The 11,386-nt window shown below is 45.2% G+C and overlaps 1 protein-coding gene across 1 annotated transcript in view; it reads left to right on the forward strand.

Moving 5' to 3' along the window:
• LOC311150336 (kelch domain-containing protein 8B-like) overlaps nt 1-10,573 on the forward strand; it is a gene marked incomplete at both ends in the record, with an annotated part of 117,544 nt that extends 106,971 nt beyond the window's left edge. Inside the window, 2 exons of the mRNA XM_084187744.1 lie at nt 6,317-6,418; nt 10,377-10,573. Of these exons, the coding sequence (XP_084043870.1) occupies nt 6,317-6,418; nt 10,377-10,573 (299 nt within the window). The remainder of the gene's footprint in view (nt 1-6,316; nt 6,419-10,376) is intronic.
• Nucleotides 10,574-11,386: the final 813 nt, after the last annotated feature.

Raw genomic sequence — 11,386 nt, forward strand, 5'->3', positions numbered from 1 at the left:
GTTGTCTGGACATCGGGCATTGGAGTGGTTTTGACAGTGGTGAAAGTAGAATACATTTCTTCTCGGTACGGGACCTCCTATATACGCTTGCAATTTTATGGGCATAATCATAGAATTACATATAGAATACGTATTAAGTCTCTAAAGCCTTGTTCACCCTGCAGGCCTTAATGCTCAAATCAGTTTTGTTTTTTGAAATCCGTTTTGGACTACTGACTGTCCAAACAGCAAGTTACAAGTGACCAAATCGGATTTGTGTGTGTTCAGACAGCAGTTATTTGCTTACAAGGCTACACTTGTTGCCATAGTAACAACGGGTGCGTGTGCAGTGGTGTAGGCTGATTGGTGGTGGTGCTTATGTAGCAAGCTATGGTGTTAGTTATGTAGCAAGCTAAGGTGACAACAATGCCTGCCATGGACATTTCCCAGTTGTTTTGAATGTTTAAAATCATAGGTTAAGAACACTTTTAACGCCTCAAAGGATAAGATGATCAAACTTTCAAAACAAGTCAATTTTGGCTAGCCACAGTAGTCAATTAGCTAGCTAGGTAGCTGTTTAGCGTTCTAGCACATTCACTAATGTGTTTGTAAACAATAACAAACTATTTAGCTACCACATGTTCATGTCAAACTGTCAACAGAGTAGCTAGCAAGCAACAACATATGCCGAATAACAGTCTAAAAACCACTTGAATGCAAATAAATCAGATTTGACCGTTCAGACACAAGTCACATGGCCAGGAATCAGATTTGTATCTGACTTCAAACCACCTACAAAGGTGTCTTGAAATATCTGATTCCATGTGCTTTTTGGCTGTTCAGACTGCAGGAAAAATAACAGATTCTAATCGGATATGCAAATAAATAGGATTTGAGTCACTTCAAACTGCCAGTGTGAACACGGCTTAAGAGCTTTCCACACCTGGACTGTGCAACATTTGCCCATTATTCTTTTAAAAATTCTTCAAGCTCTGTCAAATTGGTTCTTAATAACCATTTTCAGGTCTTGCCATAAGTTTTCAAGCAGATTTAAGTCAAAATTGTAACTCGGCCACTCAGGAACATTCACTGTCTTCTTGGGTTTTAGGTTATTGTCCTGCTGAAAGAGGAACTTATCTCCCAGTGTCTGTTGGAAAGCAGACTGAACCAGGTTTTCTTCTAGGATTTTGCCTGTGCTTAGCTCTATTCCATTTCTTGTAGTGGGATTCAGTAATGTGTTCTATTGGATTTGCCCCAAACATAACACTGTATTCAGGACAAAAAGTTAATTGCTTTGCCACTTTTTTGCAGTATTACTTTAGTGCCTTGTTGCAAACAGGATTCATGTTTTGGAATATCTTTATTCTGTACAGGCTTCCTTTTTTCACTCTGTAAATTAGGTTAGTATTGTGGAGTAACTACAATGTTGATCCATCCTCAGTTTTCTCCTATCACGGCCGTTAAACTCTGTAACTGTTTTAAAGTCACCATTGGCCTCATGGTGAAATCCCTGAGCAATTTCCTTCCTCTCCGGCAACTGAGTTAGGAAGGATGCCTGTATCTTTGTAGTGACTGGGTGTATTGATACACCATCCAAAGTGTAATTAATAACTTCACCATGCTCAAAGGGATATTCAATGTCTGCTTTTATTTATTTGTACTCATCTACCAATAGGTGCCCTTCTTTGCGAGGCATTGGAAAACCTCCCTGATCTTTGTGGTTGAATCTGGGTTTGAAATTCACTGCTCGACTGAGGGACCTTTACAGATAATTGTGTGTTTGGGGTACAGAGATGATGTAAAAAAAATAAAAGAATCATGCTAAACACTATTATTGGACAGAAAGTGACTCCACGCAACTTATAATGTGACTTGTTAAGCACATTTTTACTCCTGAACTTATTTAGGCTTGCCATAACAACAGGGTTGAATACTTATTGATTCAAGACATTTCAGCTTTTCATTTTTAATTAATTTGTAAAAATGTCAAAACCCATATTTCCACCGTGACATTATGGGGTATTGTGTGTAGGCCAGTGACCAAAAATCTCAATGTAATCCATTTTAAATTCAGGCTGTAACACAACAAAATGTGGAAGAATTCAAGGGGTGTGAATACTTTCTGAAGGCACTGTATTTCCAGCCTCCAAACAGTGGTGAATGGCGAGAGACATCTGTTACACAAAACACCAAAAAGTGTAATGACATTTGCCGATTATCATTAGTCCACTGCTGCCCGCTCGCGTCTCGGTGTCGGCCACTCATCTCTGCCTTGGCAAAATGTCAGTGTTTTCGTCTAACCACATCGCATTTTGGGGCGTAGGCTATACCACCAGTTTTCAAGTCCATTCGCTCAAGTTTTATGCCTCTGACATGCGTTAATGACTCTGACGGTAATGATAAAAAGTGGTGTAATAGCCTATAGTTTTCTTGACATTTAGTTGTAATTATTGTGATAGGCTTATGTTTTACTGGTACGGAATACCCCCACTATTTATTTTGCCAGGACGCTGTACTGGACCGCACCGCCTTACTTTCACCCCTGGTTTTTGATCTCTCACATACAGAGGTGTTGATTTGTCACATAGAGAGATGTTGATTTGTCACATAGAGATGTTGAGCTATCAGGGAATGTTCAGGAGTTGCCTGAGGCCCAAGTCTTTGTTGCTGTGACTCTAAACGAGCAGATGAGGTAAATGGTCTCTCCTCCAGCAGAACAGTGATGTCCTCTCACTGACTAGACTGGACTGGACAGACCTGGCAAGATGCTGCCCTCCCTGATCCCTAACATGACTTTTAAGTACAGTGTCTGATCCCCAGCAAGGTTGGAATCAATTACATTTCAATTCCAGACAATTCAGGAAGTACACTGAAATTCCAATTTTCTTAAGAAAATGTGGAATTGGAATCGGAATTTGGTAAACTTTCTGAATTGACTGGAATTCAAATGGAATTGACCGCAAACCTGATCTCCAGTGAGCAGCTCATTTAGACACCTGTTCATTTTGAGATGATTTCTGATCTTTTGAGTGAACAGAGGATCCGTATAGAGTGAGAGCTTAACAGAGGACAGGCACAAGGCCAGAGGGTTGTAGTGCGTAATGAGGAGTGAAGGGGGTGAGAAAGGTAGGCCCTCATCTTATTTATTAGGAAGGCTTCAGCCAAGTCGTTCTTTTTCTGTCCCCGTTTCCATGGAGAGGAGAAGAGGCACTTGAAGTCAGGCTTTTAGTAGACACACTCACTTTGCAGTGCAGGAGGAGAGAAAGGGAGTTATGAGAGGATGAGGGCACGCTGTCCCAAATTTAGAAAATGTAATGTGCCGTGGGGCAGACATCTTGCTGTACAGACACAGACAAAGCAGCCAGAGAAGAGTGCACCTGGGACGACCTCATTGTGCTATGTGATTCATAGAGCTCTCTGAAGCTGAGCACAGGCAGGATCCCTATCTACTCTACGGTCAGTCTACCTGAGGGAGAGAGAGAGAGAGAGAGAGAGGAGGGAGGGAGAGGGAGAGCGAGATAGAAAGAAGAGGGTGAAATTAAATGGGGCAGTGTTAGAAATGGAGGGATTGAGGGTGCCCATAGTGCCCTAAAAGCTCATCACTAGGTTAAGGACCCTGGGACTAAACACCTCCCTCTGCAACTGGATCCTGGACTTCTTGACGGGCCGCCCCCAAGTGGTAAGGGTAGGCAACAACACATCTGCCATGCTGATCCTCAACACTGGGGCCCCTCAGGGGTGCGTGCTTAGTCCCCTCCTGTACTCCCTGTTCACCCACGACTGCGTGGCCAAACACGACTCCAACACCATCATTAAGTTTGCTGACGACACAATAGTGTCACCGACAACGATGAGACAGCCTATAGGGAGGAGGTCAGAGACCTGGCAGTGTGGTACCAGGACAACAACCTCTCTCTCAACGTGTTCAAGACAAAGGAGCTGATCGTGGACTACAGGAAAAGAAGGGCCAAACAGGCCCCCATTCACATCGACAGGGCTGTAGTGGAGCAGATTGAGAGCTTCAAGTTCCTTGGTGTCCATATCACCAACAAACTATCATGGTCCAAACACACCAAGACAGTCATGAAGAGGGCACGACAACACTTTTCCCCCTCAGGAGACTGAAAAGATTTAGCATGGGTCCCCAGATCCTCAAAGTTCTACAGCTGCACCATCGAGAGCATCCTGACCGGTTGCATCTCCACCTGGTATGGCAACTGCTCTGCATCTGACCGCAAGGCGCTACAGAGGGTAGTGCGTATGGCCCAGTACGTCACTGGGGCCAAGCTTCCTGCCATCCAGGACCTATATACTAGGCGGTGTCAGAGGAATGCCCAGAAAATTGTCAAAGACTCCAGTCACCCAAGTCATAGACTGTTCTCTCTGTTACCGCACGGCAAGCGGTACCGGAGTGCCAAGTCTAGGACCAAAAGGCTCCATAACAGCTTCTACCTCCAAGCCATAAGACTGCTGAACGATTACTCAAATGGCCACCTGGACTATTTACATCTTTGTTTTTTCACTGCTGCTACTCGCTGTTTATCATCTATACATAGTCACTTTACCTCGACTAACCTGTACCCCCACACATAGACTCGGTACCGGTATCCCCTGTATATATACTTTAGTTTATTTAGTAAATATTTTTGAGCTGCATTGTTGGTTAAGGGTTTGTAACTAAGAATTTCACAGTAAGGTCTACACCTGTTGTATTCAGCGCATGTGACAAATACAATTTGATTTGATTTGAGAGGGATGGAGGAGGGAGAGATGGAAAGCGGGTAAAGCATGAGACATGGAAAGTGAGGAAAGACTAAGGAAAGTGAGACAGGCTTGGAGGACAGTAGATTGGAGGACATTAGAGACAGACTTGGAGGACAGTAGAGACAGGTTTGGAGGACAGTAGAGACAGGCTTGGAGGACAGTAGCGACAGGCTTGGAGGACAGTAGAGACAGGCTTGGAGGACAGTAGAGACAGACTTGGAGGACAGTAGAGACATGCTTGGAGGACAGTAGATACAGGCTTGGAGGACAGTAGATAGAGGCTTGGAGGTCAGTAGAGACAGGCTTGGAGGACAGTAGAGACAGGCTTGGAGGACAGTAGAGACAGGCTTGGAGTACAGTAGAGACAGGCTTGAGGACAGTAGAGACAGGCTTGAGGACAGTAGAGACAGGCTTGAGGACAGTAGAGACATGCTTGGAGGACAGTAGAGACATGCTAGGAGGACAGTAGAGACAGGCTTGGAGGACAGTAGAGACAGGCTTGAGGACAGTAGAGACAGGCTTGAGGACAGTAGAGACAGGTTTGGAGGACAGTAGAGACATGCTTGGAGGACAGTAGAGACATGCTTGGAGGACAGTAGAGACAGGCTTGGAGGACAGTAGAGACAGGCTTGGAGGACAGTAGAGACAGGCTTGAGGACAGTAGAGACAGGCTTGGAGGACAGTCGACACAGGCTTGGAGGACAGTAGAGACATGCTTGGAGGACAGTAGAGACAGGCTTGAGGACAGTAGAGACAGGTTTGGAGGACAGTAGAGACATGCTTGGAGGACAGTAGAGACATGCTTGGAGGACAGTAGAGACAGGCTTGGAGGACAGTAGAGACAGGCTTGGAGGACAGTAGAGACAGGCTTGAGGACAGTAGAGACAGGCTTGGAGGACAGTCGACACAGGCTTGGAGGACAGTAGAGACAGGCTTGAGGACAGTAGAGAGAGGTTTGGAGGACAGTAGAGACAGACTTGGAGGACAGTAGCAACATGCTTGGAGGACAGTAGAGACAGGCTTGGAGGACAGTAGAGAGAGGGAATGACATATTGACCAACACTGTCATCGAGTAATAGAAAGACTTAGAAGGAGAGAGAGAGACCGAGGGAAAGAGAGAGACAGAGAGAGAGCGAGAGAGAGAGAGCGAGAGAGAGAGAGCGAGAGAGAGAGAGAGAGAAAGAGAGAGAGAGAGAGGGAAAGAGAGAGACAGAGGGAAAGAGAGAGACAGAGGGAAAGAGAGAGACAGAGGGAAAGAGAGAGACAGAGAGAGAGAGAGAGACAGAGAGAGAGAGAGAGAGAGACAGAGAGAGAGAGAGAGAGGTAGGAGAGGAGAGACAGACATAAAGAATTAGAGAAACAGAAATAGATTGAGAGTATCTGTAGACAGTGTCAGACCTACAACTCTAAGCTGCTGTTTTCTCCATACAGTAAATAGGCCTACAGTTTGTATTATATAGTCTTATATTTGATGCAGTTAATAATGCTGGAAGAGAGATTGTAATGTTTGTCTTACTGTATGTGAAGTTTCAGTATGCTCTCTGACCTTTACCCCCTGACCCCTGTGATGCAGGTATCTGGATCAAACCAACCCGAGCCTCCAGGATGAGGGATAAGAGAGCAGACTTCACGGCCGGTTGTCTGGGAGGAAGGGTCATCGTTGCAGGGGGACTAGGTGAGCAAACTAACACCATTCAACTTAACATTTTCTACTTAGAAATGTCAGCAGTCTTAACATGAGCCTTTTAATCCTAGAGGGATATTTTAGGATTCTGATTCACAGATGTTATATTTCCCTTCCTCTTAATTTTGTCTAAAGGCTGGTAAACGAGGGATCTGCCCTCCATTTAACAGCCATCTGGGAGGATTGTCTCTGTCTTTTGAGGCTGAATAAGGCACCTATTTATTATTCATAGTGTCGGGTGGTTGAAAGCCAAAGGGATGTTTTTCAGGGTGACATTAGATTGTCATGCTGTTCAGAAGCTAGCCTCCTCCTCCTCCCACACTCTATCACTGTAGTCTCTCTTGCTGTGTCTCCCAAACATTCCTCACTATTTTTGCCCTTTCCCTCTCACTGTCTCTTCGCTCACATTTTTTCTTTCTGTTCCCTCTCAACTTCCGTCGGTCACTGTCACCCTCTCCCCTTATCACTGATACAAGATACATTGAAATCTGTATGGATAATATGATTAAAGCTGATTTCAATGAACTCGGGAGAGATGGCAGTGTGTAGAGTGGCAGTGTCAGGGTGGATGCTATGCAATTATGTGACTCATGCACACACACACACACACACACAAAGTCTCCCAAGCCTCCCCCAAGTCTCCTCACAAATCCTAAAAAGTATTAAGTATTTAAATATCTCTTGCTCATTTAAGGGATCAGTTGAGATATTTATGCACCCATGACTTTAATCATTATCCTCTTCAGCTGCTGTAAGGTTAATGAATCTAAATGGAGGTAAACGTGTGGAGTGCCTAAGGAACTAGGTTCCTGAGGCAAATAAAATGCTCTTGGTCCATTTGACACTGAACAGAACATGTGGTCAAATCCAATTTAGTAAAAGGGAGACATACAAGTAGGATAGTTGTAGGAGAGGGTTGCTGGATTGTGGGTAGGGTAGATGTTGGGGAGGGAGCTGGGTTGTGGGTAGGATAGGTGTTGGAGAGGGAGCTGGGTTGTGGGTAGAGTAGGGTAGGTGTTGGAGAGGGAGCTGGGTTGTGGGTAGGATATGTGTTGGAGAGGGGGCTGGGTTGTGGGTAGAGTAGGGTAGGTGTTGGAGAGGGGGCTGGGTTGTGGGTAGAGTAGGGTAGGTGTTGGAGAGGGAGCTGGGTTGTGGGTAGAGTAGGGTAGGTGTTGGAGAGGGAGCTGGGTTGTGGGTAGAGTAGGGTAGGTGTTGGAGAGTGACCTGGGTTGTGGGTAGAGTAGGGTAGGTGTTGGAGATAGGGTAGGTGTTGGAGAGTGACCTGGGTTGTGGGTAGGATAGGTGTTGTAGAGGGAGCTGGGTTGTGGGTTGATAAGCAGGTGAATAAGCGTTGTGTAGCTCGGCTAGAAATTAAAGACAGGAAGCTTTGCGCGCAGAGCGAAGGAGCGTTTATTTTGTGCACGGCGCCACACCAGAGCATGTTCCTGTGAAGAATAAAAAGGTGCGGGTCTGAGCAGTGCTCTGATTGCCATGAAAATAGGACTCAGATCCGCCACTTTGTTCTCCCCAGAAATGATGAGAACAATAGTACCCCCCCCCCACCCCCCACCCCCACCCACCAGTCCATGTCATCTGCAGCTCAGTGAGGGTCTCCATGGAAACCAAAACAACTTAGCAGCGGCTGGTAATGTATAATGACAGGATCCTGAGGCTAAAGGAGAGAAAACTGACTTTGACTGACCCTCTGAAAGATATGAGCAGGGGCGGACTGGGACCAGAAATCGGCCCTGGCATTTTTAACACACCGGCCAATTTGTTCCTTGGGGCCCCCATTATTAGCCAGATAATGATACGTTTGTGCAAAAAACCCAAGTTAGACAGGCCCACTGGGCTAAAAATGGACCAGACCATCTGGCATTTGCCTAAAATGCCAGATGGCCAATCCGCCCTTAGATATGAGATATATCAATGTGTGTGGTAGAGGGGGAGTACAGAATGTGTGATTTTTAGAGCTTTGTTTTCAACTTTTAATTTTCTTCTACCCAGTAGATTTCTAGATGTTTCTTACAGAGTGCAGTATACAGTACTCCCCCAGCCACCTGGATGGATGCAATATACTGCATTATTCCACCTGTTGCTCTGAGACTGAGAGGTAGATCACATGACTACCCCAGGCAGACCGATAAACTGACAGACTGACAGACAGACTGACAGCTCCCCTGCTCAAGACAACACAGCTATCCTCTGGATCCCTAGTCTTAGACAAATGTCTGTCTTATCATCGAGTATATAACTTACCTTTATTTACAATACCACTTCCATGCCTATAGTTACAGTATATTTTTCAGTTTTAGTGTGTGATTCCGGAAGTGTTTTTTTTTTGTGTGGTTGCTCATGTGTGACAGACTGAAAGAGATTGACTGTGTTTCCACATTGCCCAAGGGAGTGTAATTGTGTTAGTTTAATCATGTGTGACGGATGAACAGACCAGTCAGAGTGATGGAGAAGATGTGAGGCCAGCCACACTAATTATGTTGTTGTGAGGGGCTCCCTACACACCTGCCTTTCTACCCCTCTCTCACACCCTGCTGTGACTAGCACAGAGTTACTTGTCAAGCTTCAACCCTGTGTTCTACCCCTCTCTCTTTAATGTTAGCTCAACTGTAAAATAATAAATGTCACATTTTCATGTTAAGGAGGGAATACAGTGCATTCGGAAAGTATTCAGACCCCTTGACTTTTTCCACATTTTATTACGTTACAGCCTTATTCTAAAATGGATTAAATAAATAAAAATACTCATCAATTTACACACAATACCCCATAATGACAAAGCAAAAACAGGTTTTTAGAACATTTTATTTATATAAGTATTCAGACCCTTTGCTATGAGACTCGAAATTGAGCTCAGGTGCATTCTCAGGTGCATCCGGCCAAACTGAGCAATCGGGGGAGAAGGGCTTTGGTCAGGGAGGTGACCAATAACTCAATGGTCACTCTGATAGAGCTCCAGAGTTCCTCTGTGGAGATGGGAGAAACTTCCAGAAGAACAACCATCTCTGCAGCACTCCACCAATCAGGCCTTTATGGTAAAGTGGCCAGAAGGAAGCCACTCCTTAGTAAAAGGCACATGACAGCCCACTTGGAGTTTGTCGAAAGGCACCTAAAGACTCTCAGACCATTAGAAACAAGATTCTCTGGTCTGATGAAAACAAGATTGAACTCTTTGGCCTGAATGCCAAGCGTCACATCTGGAGGAAACCTGGCACCATCCCTACGGTGAAGCATGGTGGTGGCAGCATCATGCTGTGGGGATGTTTTTCAGCGGCAGGGACTGGGAGGGAAAGATGAACGGAGCAAAGTACAGAGAGATCCTTGATGAAAACCTGCTCCAGAGCGCTCAGGACCTCAGACTGGTGTGAAGGTTCAACTTCCAACAGGACAACGACCCTAATCACACAGCCAAGACAACGCAGGAGTGGCTTGGGGACAAGTCTCTGAATGTCCTTGAGTGGCCCAGCCAGAGCCCGGACTTGAACCCGATTGAACATCTCTGGAGAGACCTGAAAATAGCTGTACAGCGACGCTCTCCATCCAACCTGACAGAGCTTGAGAGGATCTGCAGAGAAGAATGGGAGAAACTCCCCAAATACAGGTGTGCCAAGCTTGTAGCGTAATACATATATAGCGTAATATATATTTCAGTTTGTTATTTTTTCTAAATTTGCAAACATTTCTAAAAAACGGTTTTTGCTTTGTCATTATGGGGTATTGTGGGTAGATTGATAAGGGGAAAAAATGATTTAATCCATTTAAGAATAAGGCTGTAACGTAACAAAATGTGGAAAAAGTTAAGGGGTCTGAATACTTTCCAAATGCACTGTAGCTCTTATTTTTCAGGGAAGATCCGTTTGTATCCTAATCTTAGAGGGAAAACAATTTAGTAAATTGTGTGTGTGTGTGTGCGTGTGGGTATGTGTGTGTCCAGGAAACGAGCCGTCACCCCTGTCGTCAGTGGAGAGTTACAACCCTGTGAAGCGGCGTTGGGAGTACGCTGTCCCCATGCCCAGCCCCCGCTGCTGCTGTGCCCCCCTGCAGACCCCCAACATGCTGTTCCTCATCGGGGGTGTGGCCCAGGGGCCCAGCAACGCCGTGGAGGCCCTCTGTCTCAGAGAGACTGTGTGATACACACTGGCATGGCTACACACACTGATGTGGCTACACACACTGACAAACACAGCCAAGGACTGTGGCGCTATTCGTGCATACACACATTATTTGTGTACAGGTGAAGGACACACACACTCACATAGACTCTTGTTTGCACCTTCGGATATTGACCTGGAAACCTGTCACAAAGGAATATCGGAGTAGTCGAACAAATAACCAAAAACCAGCACCACACACACACACACACACACACACACACACACACACACACACACACAATACTCATTTGAACCGTACAGCATTTTCAGGATAAAAGCAGGGTACTTTTCTGGAAATGAAAGGAACTTGGGGCCATATCTGTTTCACCACAGCAGTGTCAGGTTGCAGTTGGCTTGTTTAGACACTTTTTATCACCTTAGAAAAGTTCAGAGTTTAGGATACAACATTTGAGTATGTGAGCGTGTGTTTTGGTACCTGTTGCATTGTTGTTAACGTGGTGTTAAAATCCCACACTCCTGAATACCACCTCTAGAATGGCCAGCCAATACCTGCACTGTGGCACCAGAGACTCGGAATAGAGCGCTTTGGCACTAAGCCACATTTCCCTGAAGCTTAAAGACATATTTTTGGAGAAAAAAAAAGAAGTCGTATTTTACATCAGAGCTTAGCAATGAAACTTAGAGAATGAAACAATGTAAGCGTTGTTTTTAAAGGGAGAATCAATAGCTCTTAACAGGAAGACCATGCTGCATTTTCCTGAGTCCTCCTGTACATATACCATGCTTATTCAACCTTGCCCTTTCAAGGCACAAACAAGAAATAGAGAGA

This window comes from Coregonus lavaretus (genome assembly GCF_964263955.1).
Source record: "Coregonus lavaretus genome assembly, chromosome: 22".
NCBI lineage: Eukaryota > Metazoa > Chordata > Actinopteri > Salmoniformes > Salmonidae > Coregonus > Coregonus lavaretus.